Source organism: Chanodichthys erythropterus, chromosome 11, assembly GCF_024489055.1.
Source record: "Chanodichthys erythropterus isolate Z2021 chromosome 11, ASM2448905v1, whole genome shotgun sequence".
NCBI classification, from domain to species: domain Eukaryota; kingdom Metazoa; phylum Chordata; class Actinopteri; order Cypriniformes; family Xenocyprididae; genus Chanodichthys; species Chanodichthys erythropterus.
The window spans coordinates 34,446,095-34,473,765 of record NC_090231.1 but is presented as its reverse complement, the minus strand read 5'-3'; the positions used below and the strand labels follow the sequence as shown (position 1 = coordinate 34,473,765).

Below are 27,671 nucleotides of genomic sequence, written 5' to 3'. Positions count from 1 at the left end.
GAGATTAAGCATATCCTAGAATAAAATGGCCCTTTAAACCAGAATAACAGAAATCTGCTTTCTCTGTCATGGTTTAAAATAGTCCTAGACTTAGTCCAGTCCAGAGTTTAATAAACAATAAATCATGTATTACTTGGATATATATCGATATTGATATACACTGTATGTAAGTATATATATATATATATATATATATATTTTTTTTTTTTTTTTTTGGTGCTGTTCACTTTATTTAAACAATTTATTTTGATTAAACACCATTATTTCTGGTTTAAATGTGATTGTTTGATGTTAAATTGACTTGGTTACTAAAACTCACTACTTGTTTTTTTTTATTTTGAAATAACATGTTTCAGTCAAGTAACCCAATCATGCTTTGCACTGGGCTGAAGTGGGAGAGTAAATGTTGAAAAAGTGTTATTTTATGCATTTTTTTTTTAGAAAGATGAGAATATGGAGAGACTTCTTACTGTTTAATGTTCTATTATGTAAAAGTTTTTGTTATGTTAATGTTTTTTGGAGATTACCATTGTGAAGTGTAGAGCTTGTGCTTGGGTTGAGGACCTGCTAACAAAAATTGCCTTTTTTATATGATGACACAACCACTATGATAGTGCTTTGGATCAAACCAGCATCATCTCTAAACTGCCAACACCGATTATCACATGTGTAAATAGTTACGTTTAGTTTGTTGCTATGTAAAGGACAAAACAAAAGCATTAATCACATGATTATTATATATAAATAACTAATCTATTTAAAAGGAATTCATTACAAACAGATTTCCTGGCATTTCTTTTTTTTTCACAGCTGATGTATTTTGCTTGCTTTAAAATAAATGTCTCTTGTTTAGTTTAGTTTTTATATTGGAGTCTTTTTTTGCTGCCATTGTTTTCCTTGGATTTGCTTCTCAGTTCCATGCAATTTTAAGCTTTTCTTGGTTCATTTCATGTTTTACAGGAAACCTCTCTCATGCTCATTCAGATTTGCACAGTTGGTTTTAAATTAATCTGGTTTATTTTAATTCAAGACTCCATAGTCCAGGTTTTAGTAATCTGTAGGCTACTTAATTTTTTAAACCACGATTAACTATTCTGGTTTAAGGCCTATCCTGGCTTAATTTAAACCCTGTCCGGGAAACCACCCCTTAATGTTACTATTTATTTCTTCAATGAACATTGATTATAGGTTCATTTAAGAAAGTTAACCAAAAAGTATTTGTGAGTCATTGTTTGTAAATGTACAACTGTAAGTTTAAAAAAAAAAAAAATCTAAGTAGGCCTATTTGCAGGACCAGAAATTTCTCTCAGAAATTGGGCCCTCTTACTCAGTGTCCCTTCACAAGACTCACAAATGTCTCTATAACCAAGATATACACACACACACACACACACACACACACACAAACACACACACATTTAAGGGTTAATAAACATGTTAGAAATGATTTAGCTCATAGAATGTAAAGCAATAATATATAAATCATTAACAAATTCTTAGTCTAAAAATAGCTTTAAATAAATGAATTAAAGCTTAAGCTTAACTCTTTCACTTTTATTACTCTGTGTTAGTTTACTGCACCGGTTTATAGTAGTGAGCAGGGTTAAATAAGTAGGCTACCTAAACATGAAATGTCACGAGTGCACATTAAAACACCTCCCAGATGATGATTATCAGAATTGTCTTAAGAGATGATCAAATCAACTTTCACTCTTTCAGTTCCATAACAAAAGGGGCGGGGAGAGTTACAAAACAGATGAGTAACGCGGGAGTTTTCATAACAGCGTGATTCAAAGGAAGTGTGTTGAATAATCTCACCTGCATAGACATGGATGCAGATAACAGTGAAAAAAGTTTAGAGACGATGCAACTTTTACAGGTGAGGTTCGCTCCCTTATTAAACGTTTCTCACTTCCAAGACTTTATAGAAATAAAGCGCGTGCTGATAACTAGTCGGTATGTCATACTTATCTTGCCAGTATCTGCATATACATACATGTTTATAGAGACAGTTTACTGTACGTGTAGCCCGAACGCGTAAATGACGTTTGGTTCACGAATGGATGACGACGAGATGAGAATATTGAAACCGGTTTAACCGTTATTTCGATTATTTATATCTGAGGCACATTGAGCGACAGCGAAGACTATATTATTTAAAGAAAATAAAGTTAATTACTGTAACTGGCAAATAAAAACAGATTCGGTCAGTGTTGTAATGTTTATATTGTTTTCGTTAAAAAATACCGAGAAGAAGAAACTCCTGCAGTCCAATGCAGTGATTATAGCGCCCCCTGTATGACACAGGGCGCAGAAACATGCTGGTCCTTAAGGCCGGATTATTTTTTGAATGTAAAACTTGTCATTTTTAGGAGAGGACACCGCCTCAGAATCCTGGAATGGATGAACCGGTGCGTCGGATGTCCCGGCGTATCAGAGAGAAGCAAAACCATGAAAAGAAACAAATTTTATCCCCAAAATGTCTGACATTTAGGTCTGAGGTGAAAAACACCAGAAAGGCAGTTAAGAGAAAGGTAAAGACCTCCCTTAATGAACATTTAAGAACTAATTGTGTTTGTGAACTTGTATAGTATATTGACTATTACATATATATTTTAGAAAAATGACAGTGAGGAAGAAGAAAAAGTTCAAGAGACACAATCAGACAACGACAGAGAATTTCCTCCAGTAAGTAACGTACAAACGCTACATGATCATGTCTACAGCCAAAATGTCGACTTTCAATCTGAATGTCAAAATCCACCTTTTCTTTGTCATCTCAAACAGGGTTATCGTGAGGGTTTGTCTGAATATGAGCTGGAGCGACTGGAGAATATCCGTCAGAACCAGGCCTTCCTCAATTCCCTGAAGTTGCCTCAGGTAAAACTTTGTAGTGCGGCAGGAGAGTCATGTTTTAATAATTTGGCTGTTTTTCACATGAAACTTGCTTGACTTTATGCCATTGACTTAATGAATTACAATGGTACTCTTTTGCAGATTTCTGAATCTCTGAGACCCAAGCCGAAGCCTACTCAGAAAGGCCTGAAAAAGTAACTATTAATAGTAACTTATTAAAATGTCACAATGAAAACAACGTAAATAATATTTATTTCAATATATTGGTATTATCTGTTAATATATTTGTATTATTTTCAGTTGAAGTGGTCCTAATGTTTAATGGTCCAAAACTACACCGTCTCACTAACTAAAGAAATTATTTACTTTAGGGAAAAGACAGAAACAGAGATGCTCCCTGTTCGCAAGTCACTGCGGCTACAGAATAGGGGTCCTCGGACAGCTGTTACTCTAGAACTTAGCCCGTTTACAGAAAAAAGATACGTAAGTCACTGACATGCATCTGAATTTAGAGTGTTAATGTTAAATTTTAACACAATCTTGACAAAACACTTTGAAATAATTGAATCTGCAACTAAACAAATGTCTTATTTCAGGAAATAATAGTTAAAAAACCCCCCGGACCAATACCACTGGATCCAATCAACCTGGATGAAGATTTCAGGGTACCTGAAGATTTATTAAATCTCTGGAATGAGGTCAGTGTTTACACATGCACAAAAACACTCCTATATTAATTATAATTTGGAATTCCAGTTACTTGTGCATCACATATAAACCCAAAATCTGTATGATTTGTGTCTTTTTAGGTCCCTTTAAAACAAGACACAAAAACATTGGATTTGAAATCGTGAGTAACATGGCAAAAAGAGAGTGTTTATCTATGCATGTCATTTTGGTGTCTCTTCTGTCAATTTCAAATAGGGTTAATCGTGTAGTAATTAGTAGCAATTTACGCAGCTGGAATATATAATTTGTTTTAAATGTATTAACATATTTTTTTTTCAGGTACAAAGAAGTGCTGCAGAAATTATCTATCAATGAAGGTTATGTGGTGAAAGTTGTGAAAGAACGGATCTGTTCAGCAGCTTTTCACCCCTCTGCTTCTAGCTTGCTCATGGCAGCAGGAGACAAGTCGGGCCACCTGGGGCTCTGGAAACCAGTGAGATAACATTATAATGGGGTGATACAAAGGAGAGATGTTTGTGAACGTTGGATAGTGGGGATGTGATTAAGTGACTAATGGCTATTCCAGATTTTCTCTGTTATGCCTATCATAATGTACAATCTTAACTGTGTTTCCCTAAGGATGCTAAATGGGGTGATGATGGTGTACTCTGCTTTGAACCCCACTCTCGTATAATTACCAGCATGGCTTTCTCATCTCACCCTTGCAACCTCATCACAGTCAGCTATGATGGATCTGCACGCAGCATGGACCTGGAGAAGGCTGTGTTTGAAGAGGTGAAAATTATAGCTGGTCTTTGAAACGTTTACATGGGTCATACACACACATTTATTGTGTAATATTTCTAGAGATGCACCATCAAGTTGCGATAGCAGGTTTTTGTATAGTCAAGCTACATATGTTATGTGCAAGCTATATATGCCACAGTGTGTAAGCCTAATTGAATATTTGGAGAGTTCAGTGCATGTTGTTGCACATCACATACACTACTGTTCAAAAGTTAGGGTCAGTAAGATATTTGTTTTTTTATTTATTTATTTATTTTTTTACAGGACTTAATATTTTTTTCTCAGCAAGGATGCATTAAATTGATCAAAAGTGGCTGTAAGGGCCGGTTCACACAGAACACATTTTTGCTGTTAAAAACGCAAGACACGAAAAAAAAAAAGTGCAAGATCTTGAGATGCGCTTTTTAAAAGTTGAACTTATTTTAACTTGAGTGCCACGTATTTAGAATGCTGTGTCATGCGCAAGATGCTGCAAAAATGCGCGAAAAATGTCCGTCTAGCACATTTACATTGAAAAATAATGGAAAAGTAGTGCCTTCTGTGTCAACGGTCCCTTAGACATTTATAATGTTATGAAAGGTTTCTATTTTAAATCAGTGCTGTTCTTTTGAACTTTATATCTATCAAAAAATGTTTTATGGTTTCCACAAATATGAAGCAGCACAACTGTTTTCAACATTGATAATAATACAAAATGTTTCTTGAGCACCAAATCAGCATATTAGAATGATTTCTGAAGGATCATGTGACACTGAAGATGTAATGATGCTGAAAATTCAGCTTTGCCATCACAGGAATAAAATACACTTTAAAATGTGTCTTAATTTTTTACTAGAAAATTGTTATATTGAATTCCAATAATATTTTATTTTTATTATGTTTTTACTGTAAATTTGATCAAATAAATGCAGCCTTGGTGATCATAAGACTTCTTTCAAAAGCATGTAAAAAAACTTTTGAACGGTAGTGTATAAATGACAAAGAAATTCCATATTGGCTACAAGCATGAAAAAAAAGAACAGTAACAAAATATTGGAATCTGAATTTTTTTGGAAATATTGTAATCTGTCATTTGCAAAAAAAAAAACAAAACAAACAAAACCATTTTTACACACATTAGTGTATCTCTAGTAAATCATCTTACCATCCAATATCTGGTTCTTAATCCTCTTTCTTGATGCCATCTAACAGATGTACAGCCTTCAACACTTTACAGATAACACCACTGTTTTGTACTCAGGTCTATCGCTCAACCTCTGTCCTGAGAAGTTTTGACTTTTTGTCAAATGACTGCTCCACATTACTATTTGGTGATGGGAATGGAGATGTTGTCGTTGTTGACCGCAGAACTCCTGGGTAAGACCGAAATGTCAACATAAATGTTAAACCTAAATACCCCATAGAGCAGTGGTTCCCAAACATGGGTACGTGAGGCGACAGAGGGGTTGCGTGAACAAAATGCTGAGTTTTGCTGTTCATTTAATTCTTCCCCACCTTAAAATAACATTAAAACCGAGCATGTATTTCTAACAGGCACAATGCTGTAAATACATGACATCCAATCAAAATACCAAATCTTTTGCGTTCAGAACTGACTGCATCCATTTCCACATAAGCAGTATGGGTGCATATACAGTAGGTTGCGTGCAGTCTGCTGCCTTAGCAAAGCCAAATCGCACTACATTACTGCCGTTTTCGACAATGTACCTGTAGATTTAGCACTTACTAGCATGAAAAACAAATATCCTGGCACAGAAGGTGCATAGAGATCAATTTAAGATTCAAACTCTTGTTTTTAATGTTGTTAATATTATACGAGTAAGACTGCAAATTCAAATATCCACACGATTGCAAATGTGACATTGATTTTATACAACAGTTCAACAAACAAAAGGGTAATATTAACTAAGTGATGTTCATCATAGTATTGTCAGTATTTACTCTATTTTGCAAAGAAATAATAGTTCCAACGAAAGCCAAGCAGAAGTACAACACACAGCTGTGTTTTGTGAACGAGTTGTTCATGAAAATCATTGATTCAATGATTTATTCATAAATACAGCCATTTGCTTCCTTAATGAATGAATGACTCTGACTCATGCATTAAGACCATGACTTACCACCACCTACTGGCAATTTTAGTATTTAAAAGAATCACTTTTCACGTTTTTATCATCATTGCATATTACTCTATTTTTTTTTATTTATTTAAAACATTATTAATGTCGTAAAGGTATTTATAAAGATAAAAAATGCACTGGAAAGTCAATTTAGGAGATAATCTAAGGTGCAGTCTAAGTGGAAGAGAGGGGGTACGCAGAAGGATGGTAAATCCTTCAGGGGGACTCCATATTAAAAAGTTTGGGAACCACTTACGTAAAGATTTTTTTTTTTTTTTTTACATAAATTCTAAAGGAAATGTGTAATTGCAGGAAATATGAATCTCTTCATGCCATGGCTGCAAATCCTTTGCGCTCTGTTCATGTCCATCCTGTGCAACAGCATTACTTTGTTGTGGCAGAGAGCAGGTATCAGACAACTCTTCTAAACTAGACTGTTTCAGTCAATTTTCACCAAATAATGATCAACATGATGTTTCACAAATTGCTGAGTAAATGTTTGTCTTATTACCCTTTTAGTTTTGTGAACATATACGACTTGCGCCATCTAAAGAGAAGGAACAATCAAGCAGTCTGTGAACTCAATGGTCATAGCCGCAGTGTCTCCAGTGCCTTTTTCTCCCCACTAACAGGCAACAGAGTTCTGACCACCTGCATGGACGACACGATCAGGTGCTCATAGATCTCAAGCATCACTGCTAGAAGTGCTTCTTGCAAATGTACCAACAGAGGGTGCCAGAGCATCATGGCTATTACCATATTTGATGTGTCAGAATAGGTTGAACAGGCTTTGTACTCTTTATATGTGTGTATGTTTTCCCCTTACTACCTATACTCCTATAAACTATACAAAGCAATTTACTATAAAATAGTCTTCCAAGAATTGTAAATGCCATCCATCCTCAAAACCTCTGTAGGGTCTGTTGGAGCCTGCAGAATTGGAAATGCATTACAGTTTGTAATCTAAATGTTTTATTAACCTTTTTGCAATATTTTTTTTAGGGTATTCAACACTTCCCAAATGGATGGCAATACTCCTGTACTAAATTCAATTTTGTAAGTATGGGTGTTATCATATGTGTAAAAATCATCTTTTGTGACATCATCGGTTACACACTACTGTTCAAAATACTGTCAGTAACTTTGACATTAGGTTTTTACATTATGTATCATGTTTTCCACAAAAATATGGGCAGCATGACCATTTTCAATATGTATAATAATAGAAATGTCTCTTGAGCACTAAAAGTATTAGAATGATTTCTGAAGGATCATGTGCCACTGAAGACTGGAGTAATGAAAGTTCAGCTGCCATTAAAAGGGGAAAAATACATTTTAAAAAATATATTAAAATAGAAAAAAATTATATTTTAAGTTATAATACTTATAATATATAATACTTATAATACCAACATTTCACAATTGCAGCCCTGAGCTTAAGGGACTTCCTACAAAAGCATTAAAAATCTTACTGACAAACTTTTGAACAGTGGTCTCTTTACAAACATTATGATACAGACCTGTTTTCAAAAGAAATCAAAAGAATTATGTGGTGTAAAAAGGGCTGCAAAACTGAGCCTAGCATCATATGTAACACTTTAAAGGGTTGGTTCACCCAAAAATAAAAATTCTGTTATTAATTACCTCATGTCGTTTCAGACTCGTAAGAATTTTGTTCGTCTTCGGAACACAAATAAAGATATGTTTTTTATGAAATTTGAGAGATTTCTGTCTCTCCATTGACATTACACAACTACCACTTTGACGCATCAAAGTGTTCATAAAGAGTTATGAACTAAAACTAATTTATATGAATTGAGTGGTTTAGTACAAATTTTCTGAAGTCTCAATCACTATTTGATGAATATATTTAATTTAAGCTTTTATTCAAATATAAACATCGAACAGTGAACATAAAACGGAAGCTAAACCGAGCCTGCTTGACTTGCAAGAACAAACCTCATTGGTTCTCGCATGTCAAGCAAACAAGCTTGAGCTTCCGTTTACCACAACTGATGTGTGAGTTGATGAATGTTTAAATGTGAATAAAAGCTTAAATTAAATCTGTTCATCATATAAAGCAATCCAGTCTCTTTAGAAAATTTGGACTAACCTGCTCAATTCATATGTAGGAGAGAGGGACAGAAATCTGTCAGATTTCATTAAAAGCATCATGATTTGTTTTCCAAAGATGAACGAAAGTCTTACGGGTTTGGAACGACATGCGGGTGAGTAAATGATGACAGATTTCTAATTTTTTGGGTGAAATACATAGTTCAGACATGAAACTCTAACCCTACCCTACTGTTGGGATGGTGTGCTGGGAAAGCTTCTGTTATCCTTCCTCCATCCCAGCGCCACCTGTAGAGATCTGCAATGGGGGTTCTGCAATTTTTTTGCAGCAGCAGCCTTTCTTTTTGTTTATTTTTTACTAAGCTGAACAAATTGTTGTATTTGCTCAGCAGCTGCCACAGCGTAGCAGATCTTGTGCACCAAAATCAAGCTATGCATATTCCATGCCCGATGCCAATAAACGCTGGTTGAATTAATTCACTCCAGGAGTTGTCATGACTGAACTAACCCTTTTAAGGCCCCACACAAAGTGTCCGGTTTTTACCAGTAGCAACAAAACATTATTTTGTGTACATTTATCTTTTATAAATGTGCTTATATTTTATTCTGACTAGACGTCTAGATTATTCTGCAATATTCTACATTGGAAGTTTAATCCAAAAACTTTTTTTTCTGAACTAGAACTTTCTTTTTTTTTTTTTAAAATCAATCAGAGGTGCCCATTGAACAGTTAAATTCTTTCTGTGTAGGCACAACATGCACACAGGTCGGTGGTTGTCCAAGCTGAGTGCAGTATGGGACCCCAAGCACCAAGAATGTTTTGTAATTGGCAGCATGGACAAGCCTCGCCGAATTCAGGTATATCACGAGAGCGGTTGTCTCCTTCACACTTTTCGCAACGTGGACCACCTGACCACGGTGTGCTCCATCACAGCATTCCACCCAAGCAGGAACACTCTGCTTGGAGGCAATTCAAGTGGGAGGCTGCACATCTTTACTGACCGTTTCATCAACTAGGAAAGATCAATTTATTTACCTGTTTGTTGACTTGATTGTATTGTTTTTCTGATTCCCTCTTTTTTTTTTTAATACGCACAACTAAGCACTTGCTTGTAATGTTATTTGATATAAAATATGCTGTTTTCGTTCTTGTAACATTAACATGTACTATTAAAGACTTAAATTAAAGACTTTAATAACTTTCTTAGTCATCTCTTTTCTTCAAATAATGCCACACTAGTGTTTTCTTATGAATACATGCTCATCCTGAATTCAAATGCAAAAAAAGTTTATAGTCCAATCTAAAAGTCAGTTTAACATATTATCCATCAAAACATGCACTCCAATACATATAATAGACTGCTCTGAATATTTCCATATTCCTAACCAGAATTATATTTGGAGGAGGGTATTACTTTACACAAGACTGCATGTGTATGCACCTGCATGTCATGATACTAATGTATTGGGTATTAATGTAACCATGTGATCCACAACATAGCACTAGCCTGTTTTACATAAAATATGCTATTTGATTTAATTCTTGTAACATTACACATGTAATATTAAATAAGAGTATATGAAGACTTTTATCTTAGTCATATTTTTTTTTTTTCATTCAAATAATGCCACATGATACAGTAGCTTATTGTGATTTGTACCGGTTTTGTTATGGACACATACTCATCCTGAATTCAAACGGAAAGAAAGTTTATAGTCTAATCTAAAAGTCAGTTTAACACATTATCCATCAAAACATTCACTCCAATACATATAAACTTAAAAAACAAACAGGTTTATTTAAGAATCTGCAGAGTTGCCTTGAGAAACAGTTTACTATGGATGTGACAGGCTTTATCTCTTTTAGTTAAACCAGAACTCAAACAGTCAGTGAAGAAAGAGGCTCATCATAAGTAATTAATTGATTTTTCCAAAGTGCAAAATAAATAGCAAATCAATACAAAGGAACAGTAATTTTCCATTCAAAAGTTGTTAAACCAAACTTTAGATTAGTTTAATTCTGGCAACAGTAGTGGTGCTCAGGAATGGGCATATGGTCCTGCATATGAAGAGCTTTAGCTTTGGTAGGGCCCAGGCACACGCTCACACTTTTTTGTTGTTGTTTTTTTACCCACACAAGCCTATCTACTCATGCAGATATCCAACCATTTACATGGGCCTTACAGGTTTTTTCTTTTACACTAGAAATCTTTTGGTGTGTTTCTTGGAGTTACTGTAAGTGAAGGCAATATAAATGAAAATAACTGAAGTTAATACAATAGACTGCTCTGAGGTACCACACCGATGAAGGCCACAAGGCTGCATGCACCTCCTATTTCCATATTCCCAACCAAAATTATATTTGGAGGAGGGTGTGTATTAATTTACACAAATTAATACACACCCTGCACCTGCATGTCATGATGCTAATTTATCAGGTATTAATGTAACCATGTGATCCACAACATACTAAAAATACAGCGTTGATGTTTGTTAGAGCTGAAAAGAGTTAAAGGACTCTTTGCAAACTATCGTTCCATCGTTTCAGTGGCTACCCCATGAGATCAACCCCAGGAGGTCAAGAAGGCCTCCAACTACCAAAGGTGAGCAACTCCAAAAAGGTGATCATTGGTTCTCATGGAGGAACATCTCAATCAACTCATGGTTGATGAGTGCCAGCACAGGCCATTTGTTCCTTAACATTTATTCAACTTGACTTTAATTCAAAATATTTTTATGCTGTACTGTAGTTTCCCACATCCTTCCCAAAATTATAATAGTCAAGTTCCTGGATGGCCACTTCAGAGAGCTTAGTTAGGTTCGGTGCATCACTGTTTTCCATATTCTCTGGTGCTGTAAAATTGAAGTTCTCATCCTCATAGTCCTCATGAGGCTCCATGTCTGGTGGGCCATCTGTATCAAAGATCAAAATGAAATGTATGTTAGAAACATTTAACTGCCATGTTAGAGGATATTGATCAAACATGGTTGTATTCTTCTCACCTTGTCCATCTGGAGAGACGTCCATTCCATGTTTGACCTTCATGTGTCTGCTAAGATTGCCCTTCAGGTTAAATTTACTCGAACAGCATGCACATTTGAAGGGCTTACTGCCTGCATGGAGGTGCATGTGGCCCAGGAGGTTGTACATTCGGTTAAATGACTTTCCGCACACCTGTGGAAAAAGAATCAAAAGAGCTTTACATACCAGACTGAGAAAGTGTCAAAGAGTTGGTGTGAAGAGCATTTTAAGTCTTACCTTGCACTTGAAGGGTTTCACAGGCAGGTGTACAATCATGTGAGTTTTGAGGGTCTGTTTCTGGACGAAAGATTTGAAGCACACATGACACTGGAATGGCCGGACGCTGGCATGGATTAACATGTGCCTCTTTAGGTTTGCAGACAATGTAAACTCTCGGGCACATACGTCACACTTAAACCCCTTTGTTCCCTAATGGGGAAAAAAGCACAACCAACAACTAAAATAAACCATGGCAACTTCACAAAAGGTTTGATGCAAATTTTAAATCATTTAGAATTTTATGACAATATTAGTCTAAACAATTGGCATATTAATGAACTATTTGTTATGGTATCAACTGAAATACTATACTGCAGTGTTTACACTGTATTAGGTACTAATGCTGGCTAGGTAGATCTTGAGCTACAATGGACATTGTTAAAAGGAAAATGGCTGAGAGGGAATCGAAAACGGAGAGAAGAGAAAGGATAAAAGCCTTTACCAGTCAATCAGTGAATGATGTAGAGAGTGATGTGATATATAACTACCAGTGGATTGGAATCATAGGTTTATACAGAGTTTTAAATGTGAAGTAAACTAGGAGCACACTCAGCAAACAAAGGGTTAACTCCTACAGAGTTTATACCGTTATCTATCACTATCCCTTTGTGTTTCTGTTAGATGATTATCTAAAATGTAAAACAGTCAGAATGACCCAGTATTACCAATAGCATTAATTTAAACTATGGCTGATTTACAGTACTGAAAAATCTACTATCATGCAATCATTGTTCACACAGTATGTGACCACACCATAACAGAAAGAAACCAATACAACAACAGCAATGATATACAGCTGTTCAAAAACACACAAATACCTTAGTAGCGCGGGCCTGAGGCTTGTTTGTCTTGTGTGTTAGGGAGTGTTGGCGTAGCTGATGCAGTTGAAGGAACTGCAGGCCACACTGACTGCAGGAGAAGGAGCGCTGCGTTTGGTGCTTCAGCAGGTGATTCTGCAGCTGGCTGCGGTAGGCAAACGACTTGTTGCACTGGCTACACTGGAAGGTGGAAGGTCCTTGGTGGCTCACCTGATGACGCTTCAGGTGGGCATAGGTAGGAAACTCCATGCCGCACTGCGAGCAGACGTGGCACCGGCCTCGTTCATGCTTTACTTCATGAGCACGGAGTTCACTGGGGTAGGCAAAACCACGACGACAAAAACGACAACTGTAGGGCTTAACGTCAGTGTGCTGCAGCATGTGCCGCTTCAGGTGGCTGGTCTGTGTGAAGCCCTTCTTGCAGACAGTGCACTTGTGTGGCCGTGTGCCCTGGTGTGTCAGCAGGTGTGTCTGTAGGTGGCTGGGCTGCTTGAAGAGTTTGCCGCAATGTGGACAGGCATGTGGTTTGATGCCATTGTGGCCCAGGATGTGCGTGACCAGATTGTACTTGGAGGTGTACGACTTCTCACACATGCGGCACTTCCATCGCTTCAGGCCCTCACCAACGTCCACACAGTACGACTCATTGATCTGGATGTTAATGTCCAGTCGGTCGATACGGCGGCCACGGGGTGCCTCTCCTTCCACGGGCTCTGCCCAGAACATCCCCTCACTGTTCTCATCGAAGTCCCCAACCCCTTCCATCTCGCCGCCCTCATAGCCGACCTCGTTAGCCTGAAAATAGCTGCTAATTTCCTCGCCACCGCTTCCTGCTTTCCCCATGCCATTTCTCCCGTTGTCCCTGTCTTCAGTTACCTCATCTACTCCTTTTTCATGTGCGTGGCTCCTGTTACGTGAAGGAACCTCATGAGGTGTGTGGTTGTGGGAATGAGGGTGTAAATGTTGGTCAGTTGGAGGGTGCGTACTCTTGGGGTCTCTGACGCAGGTGGAGCAGCAGTTGTTGGGTTGGGGTTTGGGCAGGACCCTGTAGCTGGAGGGGTCCACCATCTGCATGCCTTCTCTGGGCACCATGTTATTCATCATGTGAGTGCAGGAGGGCAAACCTGGGGTCACAGCCTCTCCTTTAATGTGTGATGCCATGTCTTGGTGCTCTACAGAGGGTTTGCTGTTCTCGGGTTGCCCCTGCCACCTTCTCTCGGCACAGCTGGAGTGCATGTGCCCATCCTCGCCCAAGTTCTCTCCAAGATAGTCGCCATTGGCTCCTATAAGCTGGTCGGCATATTCGTAGTCCATTCTCTCACCTGGAGGAGCGGGGGACTCTTTGGGGTCTCCGGTGTAGAAGCCGTTGGGGGCGATGGTGGCACCAAAGACCTCGTTCTGTGAGATGAGTCCCAACACAGCTGCTTGGGCCAGAGACAGGACCACCACAGGGTCTGTCTGTGTGCCTGCATCCATCTGCTGGTGCATGGCCTCAGAATAACATCTGACCAGCCGCTGTGTCTTCTCCTCCTGTAGAGCACACACATAAACACAAGCAGATTAGTTTAGTAGGCCAACATGCCCAGTTTCTCTATTAGTTCGAAACTACTCAAAATCATTTGCAAACTTATCTAAAGATATTGTGTGGTTAAGGTATTGTGACAATCACACCATTGACTGAACCGATGTTGCCATGTCTGCCTGTTAAAACAAATGATTGTAATTGGTACCACTAGAGGTGCAAAAAAAATAAAATAAAAGATAAACTACACTTCAACTAAAAACCTATAGTTTTCACCAATTGAAAATTGTCATCATTTACTCACCCTTATGTCATTCCAAACCTGTATAACTTTGAAGAATGTTGGTAACCCAACAGTTTTGGTTAGCATTGACTGCCATTATTTGGACAAAAAAACAAACATTTCTCAAAATATCTTCTGTGTTCCACAGAAGTAAGAAAGTCAGATTTGGAATGACATGACAGTAAATAAATGATGACAGAATATTCATTTTTGGGTGAACTCTCCCTTTAAAACTAGGTAACCCAGTCAGCGCTGTCTAGTATTCATACGTGCTACCACTCCATCTCACTCACTCAACACGAAGCCTCATTCCCTCCGACAGGTGACCCTTTTTAAGGAGGATTCCACATCTTAAGAGAATACAAAGTCTGCTTGAACATCATGCAAATCATGTAACAAAAGTAATTATGTAATTTTGACTTTTCTAGGTATTTTCAAGAACAACCGTGTATCTTTAAAAAGACAGTGAGAGACTATACAGAATAAGGGAAAGTAGACATACAGCAAGGAGAACGAGTGAGTTAACAGAAACAGAAGTAGAAAAAGAGAGGGAGGGGCAGAGAGTGGCTTGGTTACTGAGTGAAAGCAAGCAAGAAAGATTGAGCGAGAAAGAAATAGAAAGAGACTGAAAAAAATGAAAGACAGGCAGAATGAAGGATTAGGGTATAAAAGAGACAATGGCGACTGAAAGCAGCTGAAACACTATGATGAATTTCGAAACAGATCAAATAATATTTTTTTAAATAATTAAATTAAAAACAAGAATCAATCAAATATATATACAAAAATATGTTGAGCCATTTGATCAGGCCACTCAGTTGGGCCATCCAGTTCAGCGAACACACACACACATACACACAAACAATCTGCCAAACAAACTGAGCTCTCAGAATGCATTGGAGCAGTTGCGAAGGGGACTCACCACATTTTTCTTGGTCTGTGGCTTCAGGTGTTTGAGAGATCTCATCCTGAGGCAGAGTCACAGGTTTGAATTCACCCGCTGCCCTCCCCTTCATACATTATATGTTCTCTGGACCAAAACAGAGACTCTCTCCTCTGTGTTTCTCGTACTCTCTCTCTGTTCTCTGTGTATGTGTGCTCTCTTTTTCCTCTCTCACTCTTTTTCTCTCTCTGCTTTCCCCTCCCCCACTCTCCTCTCTCTCTTTTTCTGTCTCTCTCTCTCTTTGGTGCAAGCAAGCACACACATACAGTGCTCTTTTCCTTCACTCACTCACTCCCACCCTCCCCCTCTTTTTCTTTCTTTCCTTCTTTCTTTCTTTCCTTCTTTCTTTCTTTTCCCCTTACCCTCTCCAACTGTCTCGCTCAGACATTCTCTCTTGCATACACTTGCGAAACACATTTGAGAACACAAACATTCATGCTGTGAAAATGTGAGCTCAGCCATAAAGATATAGGCATACATGTACATCACAGCGAGCACATAAAAAGAAGATGTGTTTGACAGAGCGTAAAAACAGATGGGAGCTGCAAGTATTTTAGAAGAAATACAGAAAACATTCTATAAAACAATCTGGATATGAGATCAAATTAAAGAGGAGTACAAAATGGATATGTATAAGCAGAGGGGAAAAAGGAAATCATCCAACAGCTTCAAGTTTATGGTTAGCAGGCTGACAGAACAGAGGCTGAGAGCGCATACATGCATCTGAGAGACTCTGTGCCAGACGAGGACCTTTTGGCCTGAACCCTGAGAAACAGAAGCGTTCAGCATATCTCTCTGTTTTAATGCTCAGCAGACACTATGTGATATGCATTTATGTTCTCAGACACAAGAATCCATTTTTTACTGTCAAGCTATTATGATGCATTTATGCTTCGCCGTTCTTCAAAATGTCATAACTCGATCATCCAATGAAAGCACAGACTTCTTTCTGGTGGTGTATGCAGCTCCAATCATTTGGTCTGCATACACCCATCCCTTTCTTACAATCTGCCTCAACCAATGAATTGAACCAAATTACTGCTGTACTTCTTTTTTTTATAATCCATTTTACTCGGATGTCCATCACAATACAGAAGAAAAGATCTGTTGCATCACAGCTTCAACAAACAAACTTGTTATGGACAAAATCACTAATAACAGGATGTAGATTTGGATTTTGGTACATTTTTTTGACATCCAGTTAAATTCAAACCACAATTAGTAAACGATTAAGCAATAAGGTATGGGAAGCTGTGCTATGCTGTGTCCAAAAACTTTGCAACCTCGCTGCCCTATTATGCAATAACTTTGCAGGCAGTGTTTGGACATGAAGGTACCTCTTGAAACTGATTTCGGGCAGACTTTTGAGGCAGCATAGCAGTTTAATGATCTACAACAAAAAAAAATAGAGAGCTTTTTGTGAAAACTAAGCAAATATTTAATTAGGGATCTCTCAATAGAAATTATATTAAAAGTGGAAACCATTGGTCAAAAAACGTACATTTACACACAGACTGATCACCAACCGCAACCTTCAGATGCCATCTTTATTTTTTAGCTCAACTGTCACAGAATGGAACGCACAGAATCATGGGATTTCAAAGGACGCAAAGGATACATCGATGCTGCCTTCAAAAATCAATCAAATTAATGAATCTCAGGAAATAGGAAGTGAAGCTCAAATTAGATTCGGACATGCCTTGATGCCTTCCTACCTTGGAATGCATCCTCCAAAGGCAGCATTTTTAAGCTTTTGGATGAACGGTTTTATGAACCATTCATTCTACTGGTTTTCATTAATGAGGTTCATTGTTCATTAGTGATTAAAGTTAATTTATAACTGTGGGATATAATTACACCTTAATTCTCATTAATTCACGATTACTGAGCAAGTATTGATTTTTAATGGATTTAAGATAAGTAGATATACCTCCATTTAAAATGGCTGAGAGAGAGAGAAGCATTGTGAAAGAAGAGAAAATGGAGGGATGAGGGAGGAGAAGAGAAGCCTTTGCCAGTGAGGAGGGAGGGGGGTATTGTGAGAGAGCAAATGGTAAGAGAGAAATCTAGGGAGAGAGGGGAGGAGATAAAGAGAACAGGAGAGGGAGGGGAGAGAGAGAGAGAGTGGAGGGTGGGGGAAAGATACAGAAAGAGAGAAATGGGAAATAGAGAGAATCATAGCAAAAGGGAACGATGGAGAAAAAAAGTAAGAAAATAGAAAAAGTTAACTCCGTTTGAGTGTATGTTGTGGGGGTATTAAAAGGGAACAAATGGAAAAGAAAAAAAAAGGAGAGAGAATTCAAAACATTGGGGGAAGGGAATGAAGAGAGGGAGAGAGAGAAATATTGACAGGATCTCCCCTGAGAAAGGTCTGCACATCTCAGTAATATACAAAGGAATTCCGTACGTTATAAATTCACATTAATAACAATATTATGAAGTCAAGAGTGCAAAGAAGTTGAATAATATTCAGCAAGGACAATCACAAGATGCGGATCAGGTATGAGCAATGTTTTGAATATGCAGCTTCCCGAAATGTCTTGACGAATAGTGTTTAGTACCCAATGCGGCATTTAGTCAAAACACAGTAACTTCATAAACACTGGAAGTGCTACAAATGTGTTTTGACAAAATGTGTAGCAAAACTGGTGTATCATTTTGTGAATCATAATAGGCACTGGCAAAGAACAACTAATTAAACCAAAATACAAACAGAGAGGCATGCAACAAATAAAAAACTACTAACCACCATCTAAACTACTTTGAATTTAATGATTTTGAATGGCAAAGACAGAACAATCCCCTAGCACTAGCATCCCCACTAAAAATCTTGTATCAAAACCTAAGTATCACTAAGCACAATTTTTGGAAAATTATGAAAAGAAAATCATTCATGTGCTATTTTTACACCTCTGCAATTGTCTTTGTTGTCTCAAACGTACAACTAATATAGATGCTGGCAACATGCAAAGAGAAACTATTTTTGATTGACCAAAAAAAGGGAATGATTGCTTTTCTTGACTGCATGAAGAGAGTTTTCAGAGCAGCAAACACTAAATCACAATGCTCAAAATAATTAATTGGTTTGATTAGGACAAACTTAAAGTAATTAGTTCAATCAAATGAACTTTTATGAGTATTTAGCATTTTTCCCTTTCTTTCGATGTTAACAGTACTGACATATTTTAAGTAAACTGAACTTTTTCATTGTTTTGAGTTTGATGAACAAATTTCTTTTAATTTAGACAAACTTAAGTTTAACTGAAACTGGACTGGGATTTCTATGTCCCAGCATGCAGGATAATTTTAAGTTAAATATATGAATTAATTTACTTGAATATTTCAATTTAAGAACAGTTAAAATGTATGAGTACAAAATAAAAATCTGCTAGTTCCGCTTTCTTAAACTTGGAATTTCTTAACTTAAAGATTTTGATGTAACCGACTGCCTATGTAACATGATAAGGTTTACATTGGAACAAAGCAAGAATTATAAAAGTTATTCCATGCAGCAAACCCTTTAAACAGTCACAGTGATTAAAGCTCAGTCTAAACTGCATCTATATTTCACAAATATAGTACAGTCGTTGTGATTTATTATCTTTCATGCCTCATCACTGCATGATAACAGAAGTACGTATGTGCTACTTCATTATCTACAAATTGTGCCATTATTTTTTTATAAGAAAACTGTAATTTTAGACCGAATTTCAAGAACAACAATAAATATAGAGCATTATATCAGGCAAGCAAGCGGAAACATATACAAGAATTTAACTACCAGCTGTCCCAGCTAAAACATCTCAGAAAGAGATACTTTTATAAAGATTGACTTTTAGGTTATATTAGTAATAAAGACCAGCAATATAATTCTCATCTACAGAAACCTAGGTGAAACACACCTGATTATGTCACTTAGGAGTGTTTGATAGAGGGAAACGGGCTGTGTGATTTTACAGCATTAAAAAAGGGCATAGAAAATAGTAAATTCTACATAGAGCATAATTGACACCTCACATCTCTCATCAACTCATAAAAAAGTCATTCACACCTTGTAGGCCTACATGTGTTGCCATCCTTTACCTAATCAAGCCTATTCATTACCATATAAATGTGTAAAAAAACAAAAACAAAAAACAGTGGTGGACCGACAGTGGTGGATACTACGATCTGGATAGCAGAGTGACCAATTGCTGCTATAAACTGTACTAAAGTATTGCTATTTACATAAACAATTAGTGACAAATGAGTGTGCAAATAAAAAAAAATAGCATAAATGTATAAATATATATTCTCAATATTAAATAAAAATTCATAAATTAATACATTAATTCAAAAATATAAGTGTGCATTATATACAAAGCTGTTTGGAAGACTTTGAAATTGATTTACGCATGTGAACCAACCCATTCACAACAAGGAGGGTAACTACGACACCTATAAAGTCTTAATAATCATTCTAAACTCAACTTAAACTAAACTAAAAATAACCATAACAATAACTATAAAGACACCAACGCAGTTATGTCATCTGCTGCTTTAAAAGCTCAAGCTCTTTAAGATTTAACGGTGGGTTCTAATTGGACAAAATGTTTTTTTTTTTTTTTCATTCATCAGATTAAAAAAAAATAGTCTTAAAATTATCCCAATGATATCATTCCTCTGTGTCATTATCGTCATAGCTGTGGTTTGGACTCCCCTATTATCATAGAATTAAGGCCCATTCAAATGATAATAACTGAATTCACATGAATAATAACTATAAAGATAACTATAATAATAAAATATAGCATCTCTGGTTATTGGCGTAACCCTTAACGCTATGGGAAAACATCTTTCTCCTAGAAATATAGAAGCCTGATTGCAGGGTTGCCAGAATTTCACAACAAAATCACCCACCTATTTGCTACTCAAAACTAGCCCAATAGTGTTTCGGGGAAGGGCGGTCCCCCACTAAAAACTGCGTTTTTGGTGGGGTTTCCCTAGTAAAATTCGTATTCCAAGGGCTAAATGTGTTATGTGGGGTTGCTTCAACCCACGGACATGAATAGCAACCAGTGGCAACAGTGTTAAAGTAGCCCTATTCTGCAGGAAAACTGCAGACTTGGCAACACTGCCTGATTGCAATAACGCCATTTCACCACAATAGCCGTTCAAGTACACGACTTAGAAGCGGGAACGCCTCCTATATAATGCGGTGCTTAATGACATTTCCTCAGAATCTTTTGCCTGAATAAGCCACTTACGAAAAAACCATGAGCATAGCAGTAACATTGCATGAACGCAACATCTCGTTCTCGTGCGTCATCTGTGACGCTATGGGGAACATGCTCCAATCAAGCCATGTTACTGCAAAGGGTGCTAAGCACAAGCGGAGCTAATGGCCCCAAGCACAATATCTCACAGTAGAAATACTGCATTAGAAGACATTTATCACAACAAGTTGCATAGCAGCACTTCGCTGTAATACAAGAGATAGAAGCGGTGAATCTCTGTGTTTAACATAACTCATTACTAAGGTAGAACACTGTTTAAGAGGTGCATCTAGCTACAGCGACAGTGAGAAGGAAACGTTGAATCCCAAGCAGTCGCTTTTCTGGATGGGCGTTAAGAAGGATGACCTTCTCTGTGCCCTTCAGTCAGCCAGAGGTATTGGTCCAACACAACCAAAATCCCCATCGTGCGGACGAAGGATTGGGCGTTGTGAGGTCAGTCTGATGATTTCCGGATCAGGGCTGTGCTAATCAAGATGCTTCAGCATCTTCACCTGAATCACCTGCAGGACAGCCATCAAGTGTAGGGCTGAGGCTGCATAGGCCTTCTCGGCGATGTTATAGCGGTGGTGTGGCACAGCTTGTTGGGATGGCGCTAATGATGACCCTTAGCAACATCAAGGGGCAGCTGTGGTGGCTTCTTCAATAGGGGGAAGCTTGGAATATCTGTTGTCATTAGAGAGCAACATTAAGCCAGCGATATGGGCATGAGCCGAATATGGGGCATCTTAGAGACCTCTGTGTGCACCTTGAGGGAAAACGGGGCTGGTTACTGAGGAGCAGATCAATGACGGCAGCAAGGCTGGAGGAACGACTCATCAAACCTGCTGCACTCTGGTTCCAGGGGTGAGGGGACTACTCCAGATAGACCAATATGAGTAGTGGATGAGCTCTATCACTTAACAAAACGCTTCAAAGTCCTGTAAATTAATATTTGAACAGCAATGTCTTCAAAAGTCATATTTAAACAACATGCTTCATGCAAGAAGAGTCGGAAGAAACGAGGTGCATAACTGTCACCCAGGCGGTAAAAGTAGCTAAACAAACTCTGGTGATGCTGTTATTCTTTCAGTACGCAGAACATCTGATCTGAAGATGGTGCGTGACAACGATGCACCTGACCTGATGTTGACAAACAATCGCAGTCATCATCAGTGTTTAATATATTCACTCACTATCTTTAAAATAAATAATGGCAACGAATATCCATAAACCACACTTCAACAAATCCCACGCAAATTCACTAGCCAGCTAACTCCATCTTAAAACTTCGCCAAATTCTCCAGCAGCATCACCAGCTAGCATACATTCCGTCCAAATGTAAAGAGTTGTGAAAAGAAACTTCAGAGAGGGAAACTTGAATCCAGACGGCACGGGGATGGGCCTGTCTTAAGTTTTGCTCCGGTCATACAGTGAGCTAGGCTAACCGAAGGCGAGTGTGGCCTGCTCTATTCGTTTATGCGGCTCTTTTACACTCCCTCCATTCCCCTCCCGACGCCATCTGTTTGTGCCATGAGAGAATGTGGAAGTAAAAAGAAACCGCGACATTTTGGCTCTATAAAATGACCTAAATACGGAATCGCTCCCTCGGAAATACTAGCGCAAATCGTAATGTAGATGTCAGATGAAAAGCGGAAATGTAAATATCAGCATCCAGTTCATAGTGCACATTATATTTTGAGGCCAGTTATACAGAAATCGGTGAGTTTCGCTGGGATAGACAGTGGGACAGCCGGGCTTTATTTCGGGGGCTATTCGATCAGTTTCGTTTTCTGTTTCTATGGCAATAATGAACGGACCGTTGTCGAACTTACCACGCTCCAAAAATCGGGTGTATACGTAGAAAACACTTTGGAAGATTTGAATGTCGCTTTCTAGTTCGAATTGTTGCTGGTCTGGTTCTCTGTGTTCGGCAGGAAGGAAGGAAGGAAGGAAGAAGGGAATGAGAGAAAGAGTGACGTGAACGAATAAACAGCCCGGGCTCCTCCTCGCTGTCACAAGTAAATGATGGAGCTCATGGGCACAAAAAATATGTACCCTTTTGAATTTAATACCGATAATGGCAACGCAGACAATGCTATTTGTAAAAGAAATTGACAGAATTTGAGAAGTATAATGACATGCTTCTTTTTAAAGCACCGAATATATAGATTTAAATCATAAATAAGTATATTTCTTCTGTATCTGTGTTCAACGTGCACTTTTGTTTTGGGTAATTTATATAAATTAGAAGACTTATACAAACAATGGACGTTAGAGGACGCTTCACTACCCTTATTTATGCATCTCTAGAGCAGCATGTGTAGTTTCTTGCACTAACAGGAGAGGTCGCCCTGTCATTATATATGGTGAATTAATCTCAAAATGCGAGTGGTTTATTTTCAATTACAAAACATTAGTGTATTTATTCATGTAAAAGATAATAGCTAATAAAACCTTTTAAAATCTAGCAGCCATCACTCTGCAACTCTCCTCTGGTTTCCATTCAAGCTAAGCAGGGTTGAGCCTGGCCAGTTCCTGGATGGGAGACTTCCTCGGGAATACTATGATTGCTGTTGAAAGAAGGGTGCTTGGTCTGTGGGGTTCCAATTGTGTAACCTAGGCATCCTGGCCACTTTGCATAATGTCTTTTATCAGTCATGGCCTCCTAATTATTGCCATTTACACAGATGGTGGTAAAGGACCCATTCTGTGACATGTTTAGAGTGTGTGAAAATGCTATGTCAGTGTAAAGTGCTGTAATTCAGGGTTCCAAAGTTGACCAATTTTGACCAAATTACATGCTTGTACAGGGATTTAGGTGTGACAGTAAAACAGTACAAAGCAAGGGTTTAGTGGAAGTATAAAAAGTGCATTAATGATTGTGGATCAAGTGCTTGTGGAAAAATTCATAATGGCAATAATTGAGGTGAGGGTGCCTCACCTGTTTTCTAAACATTTGGCTTTTCATCCAAGTTTTTTTTTTTCTTTTTTTCTGTAAACCATTTGTATAGTGTCAAACAATTGCACACAAAAGCACACATTTCGATATATTGAAAATTGATATTTAATTCAAGTTTATTTATACAGTGTTTCATAAAAGTGCATATTATAATTTTTTATAAAATTAATGCATTTTATAATTTGATTTTTTTCTTTTTCTTTTCTGCTGGATTCTCGTAAAGTTATTGCTCAGGGTTAGTGCTGATCCGAACAGAGATAGAGATCTGTTTCTTTGCATTGCATCATGTCCCCTCAACATCGGTGACCACTGGGACCTCCAAGCTGGAAAACTGTGTATGTGAGTGTGTGTTTGACCCTGCTGAAATCTTATTAGTTCCCATCCCATTGGGATGCACCTGGACGGATCATTGTGACTTAGATGTGTCCTGAATGCAGGAATCATAACATACAGCTTGCTTATACGCATACACAAGTATGTATCTTGTATACATGTGTACAAACACATATACATACACCAACAGGTGGTTACTGTGCAATAAGCCAGAACATTATTTCAGCTCTTGACATCTGAATGTGTGAAAGAAGCCTTTCTCCTTCTCTGGGTGTGTATCCACACCCACAGCAGGGTGTGTATAGATCCAGTGGGAGAGATTAGCTTGAGAGTTTCTGGCCGTAATTCAGTGCTGAATGAATCATAAAAAGCAAATCCACACACACAACACATGGAGCACATGTACTCTCCCACATTCAGTGACACTCCACCCCCTGTGTACAATGTGAATGGAGCGGCATTCAGCGCTAGGTTGACAGGTCTGTATTAGCCCAGTTCCCATCATGCAGAGCTGGCCTAGTGTTTTAGGACAAGACCCTCATTAGTATCAAGCCTGGGCATACTGAGTGGAACTAATGATGAGAAGTGAGGTCTAAAACAGCACTTCATATCCTGACTGGTCTTTTATTAGAGTCAGTGTTACTTTCATTTCGGAGATCCGGAGAGATTTTTGTTTTTTCTGTCAAGATGTTCAGTTACACAGTTTGGACTCGTTTAAAACCAACCTGTTACTGACAGAGAAACTGGAATCAGTTTGTTGAGCTGCTAAAGAAAGGTCAGGGCTTTGACTTTAAACATCCTGCTCTCAGTTTCTGTCTTTCTCTCCTGCAGTCTCCCACCCCCCCATCCCATCTTTCTTTCACCATTTCTCTCACTTGATTCCTGTTTTGTTGCTCTGAGAGATGAGGTAACGGTCCCTAGAGCACTATCCATTCTCATTCAATTCTCATTCAAATATGACTTGCAAACAAGCCTGAAGGATCCAAAGAGTGTCCTCTTAACAGAAAACAAGCCGATACTTGGATTTAGTGTTGTATTCCTAGTAATGATGACTTCATCAGCATTTTTACCCTGGAATAACAATTTTTTATGAGTGTACACAGATCACAAACAAACTGAGTTATGACAGCTCATTATTTCGGAGAGTTTTTCTTGTTTTAATGATAAAGAATACAGCTGACCCACATAGACTCCAAAACTGACATTAGTGCCAAGTTTCATTTTGATAAAAAAAACTTCACCAAACTGCTATGAAAACTGTGTTAGTATTTTCCACTTCCTTTCTCAATTTATTTCAAGGGTATTAAAATACGTATAAAAAACTGCATTCGCGTAAATGTCACATCCTCATTCCTGATATATCCACTACATTCTAATTTTTATCATTCAAATTAGAATTTAAAGGATAATCCTTCACTCAAAAATGAAAATTCTGTCATTATATTCTCACCCTCATATTGCCCAAACCTGTATGACTGTCTTTCTAAAGTTTGGGTTCCTTGCTATTGTCACCTTTGGCTTGCTTAACTTGGGTTTAAAATACATTTAAAGGGATAGTTCACCCAAAAATGAAAATACTGTCATCATTTACTCACCCCAATGTTGTTCCAAACCTGTAAAAACATCTTTGTGCTGCTGTACACAAAGGAAGATATTGTAACCAAACAGATTGATTACCATAGTATTTTTTGGACTGCTATGGTAGTCAATGGGGGCGAGATCTGCTTGTTTACTGACATTCTTCCAAATATCTTCCTTTGTGTACAGCAGCACAAAGACATTTATACAGGTTTGGAACAACTTGAGGGTGAGTAAATGATGAAAAAATTTTCATTTTTGGCTGAACTATCCCTTTAATAGTCAGTAATATTATCAATATAACTCTACAGCTTTATATCTGAATCTAATTTGTTTCATAACTGATGAATGTTGCAACATCAGCACTGTTATTGAACTGATTTGAGCTGAGTAATGACACTGTTGTCTTCTACTTATAGCTGAATTGAATTCATTTCATAACTGTTATTGAAGTGAACTGAATCAACACTGAACTGACTTGAGCTGAATAATGACACTATTGTAGATTTAGAGTTGCTTTAATGCAAAATTTGAATTTTATTTCATATTTGCATCATTGATTTGGTTAATTTCCTGTTTATTGCTGTGAAGCTGCTTTGAAACAATGTGTATTGTATAAAACATTATATTCAAGGCAACTTGATTTTATTCAGTGGAACACAAAAAAAGATAGTTTAAAACAATTCTGAAAACTGACTTTCATTTTTTGTTAAAGCATCTTCTTTTTTGTTCCACAGAAGTAAGAAATGCAAACACAAATTTTGAATTTTTGGATGAACTATCCCTTTAAGACTTATGCTAAAGTCTAAGATGGACTGTGGCTAGTCCTGTAAGTTGGTTGGAGGCATCGTTTATTTAGTTATATGGACTGTTGGTCACTCTGACTAACGTCAGATCTTAATCACCAGTCAAGTCTCCGAGCCTGGGAATGCAATCTCTGTGTTTACACAAGATATCCCTCTCCCTTGCCACAACTCATCAGACAGTTCACGCCATGCACTGAGGGGCAGAACTGCCCGGCAGCAACACTCGGAAGTGGCTTGAGTCCTAGAAGTATTAACAGTTTAGTGACTCTTGGATGTTGTGATTTCATTTGAATTTGAAGAGGAGGATATGACAGCTTGCTGAGTCAAACACATGTGACTCGGTGTGTATATGCAAGAGAAAGGAAAAAAGAATGAGACAGGGAGGAATTGGGTTTAGCATCGGCAGCCAGTCCATTAGATATATTTCGGAAAAGCCACTCGGTCTCTCAGCTGCATGTCTAGACTATTTTGGTGCTCTATCTGCTGAATGCATTTGGTCTCTCAGCTCTATCAATGTTTTACACACCAAACCACATTTGACGGATTGTCATAAGTCATCCATCTAGCTGTGCAGTATCTCTTCCAAAGAAACAAATGTTTGGGAGAATGAAATTACACAGTGCAGCAGTGTAACTCCAAAACCGCATGACATTTATGAATTTAGGTGCACAAAACTGTAGACTCACCATGATGAAGTAAAAAAGCATAAGAAAAATTTTGAATAAGACCAGTAGTTAACCTGTAAATTGCAAACCTAAAATTGTAGACGAAGTTGTATGGTCCACTGTGTAAGAGTGTATTGTGCACATGACTCAGGGCTCTCATTTCTCATTTGTTCAATTGTGGAGTAGACCGGACAGATACTGGTTACCTAGGAGACAAGCTAAATGGTGGTAAGGACAGACGCTGAGCTTATCTCTGTACAAGAAGACTACAGCTTGATGCAAAAATACAAGAATCTTTCTCTCTGGTGAAGATGAAACATTGTTTTATATTTACACACGTTCTCCATGCATGGATTCTGCCCATACAGGGTGCAGTTGGTGATTGAATACCAAGTGAACAAAGCAACATTTTAACTTTGAATCTCTATCAGGTGCACAATAGAGTGAATGATTCAAAAGATTAGTGTCATTACAAGTAAAAAGGGGATGGAAAAGACTGTACCTGTGACTTAAAATATTCTTTTGATAACCAACTCCTGTCTAAGAGCACAACTGCTCATTAGAAGCATTAAACTGCATTTGATGCCAGTCTGCTGTAACTTTACTAGAGATTTCATGGATGCCTGAGCTTAGCTCTGGCCCTTGCTGCTGATCTACCTCTAATCCCCTGTAATTTCCTTTGA

General features: G+C 37.8%; 2 protein-coding genes across 4 annotated transcripts; one reads left to right on the top strand and one right to left on the bottom strand.

Annotated features, from left to right (window-relative positions):
- The first annotated feature begins 1,751 nt into the window (after positions 1 to 1,751).
- wdr76 (WD repeat domain 76) lies at positions 1,752 to 9,614 on the top strand. The gene is made up of 15 exons (XM_067400815.1): positions 1,752 to 1,879; positions 2,373 to 2,534; positions 2,620 to 2,688; positions 2,788 to 2,880; positions 2,998 to 3,050; positions 3,228 to 3,339; positions 3,453 to 3,554; positions 3,666 to 3,706; positions 3,865 to 4,018; positions 4,165 to 4,320; positions 5,573 to 5,688; positions 6,765 to 6,860; positions 6,972 to 7,124; positions 7,455 to 7,508; positions 9,275 to 9,614. Exons 1-15 carry the CDS (start codon positions 1,829 to 1,831, stop codon positions 9,540 to 9,542), a joined length of 1,680 nt encoding a protein of 559 aa, XP_067256916.1. The 5' UTR covers positions 1,752 to 1,828; the 3' UTR covers positions 9,543 to 9,614.
- A 670-nt stretch (positions 9,615 to 10,284) lies between these two features.
- Positions 10,285 to 22,618, bottom strand: znf710b (zinc finger protein 710b). 3 transcript variants are annotated; one of them, XM_067399537.1, is made up of 6 exons: positions 16,894 to 22,452; positions 15,372 to 16,782; positions 12,645 to 14,174; positions 11,785 to 11,976; positions 11,529 to 11,700; positions 10,285 to 11,438 (listed from the first exon to the last, which is right to left on the bottom strand). In XM_067399537.1, the coding sequence occupies exons 2-6, from the start codon at positions 15,414 to 15,416 to the stop codon at positions 11,260 to 11,262; spliced, it is 2,118 nt and encodes a 705-aa protein (XP_067255638.1). In that variant the 5' UTR covers positions 15,417 to 16,782; positions 16,894 to 22,452; the 3' UTR covers positions 10,285 to 11,259. The 3 variants fall into 3 exon arrangements, with proteins under 3 accessions (XP_067255638.1, XP_067255639.1, XP_067255637.1); XM_067399538.1 differs by lacking the exons at positions 15,372 to 16,782; positions 16,894 to 22,452 and adding an exon at positions 22,480 to 22,618; XM_067399536.1 differs by having other exon boundaries at positions 15,372 to 22,452.
- Between the last annotated feature and the right edge of the window lie 5,053 nt (positions 22,619 to 27,671).

Coding starts and splice junctions, on each gene's coding strand:
- znf710b (XM_067399536.1), bottom strand. CDS start 15,416: ATGAGATCTCTCAAACACCTGAAGCCACAGACCAAGAAAAATGTG. Junction 11,977..12,644: donor CTCAGGCCCGCGCTACTAAG/GTATTTGTGTGT, acceptor TTTCCCCATTAG/GGAACAAAGGGGTTTAAGTG. Junction 11,439..11,528: donor CGTCTCTCCAGATGGACAAG/GTGAGAAGAATA, acceptor TCTTTGATACAG/ATGGCCCACCAGACATGGAG.
- wdr76 (XM_067400815.1), top strand. CDS start 1,829: ATGGATGCAGATAACAGTGAAAAAAGTTTAGAGACGATGCAACTTTTA. Junction 4,321..5,572: donor AGAAGGCTGTGTTTGAAGAG/GTGAAAATTATA, acceptor TTTTGTACTCAG/GTCTATCGCTCAACCTCTGT. Junction 7,509..9,274: donor CCTGTACTAAATTCAATTTT/GTAAGTATGGGT, acceptor CTTTCTGTGTAG/GCACAACATGCACACAGGTC.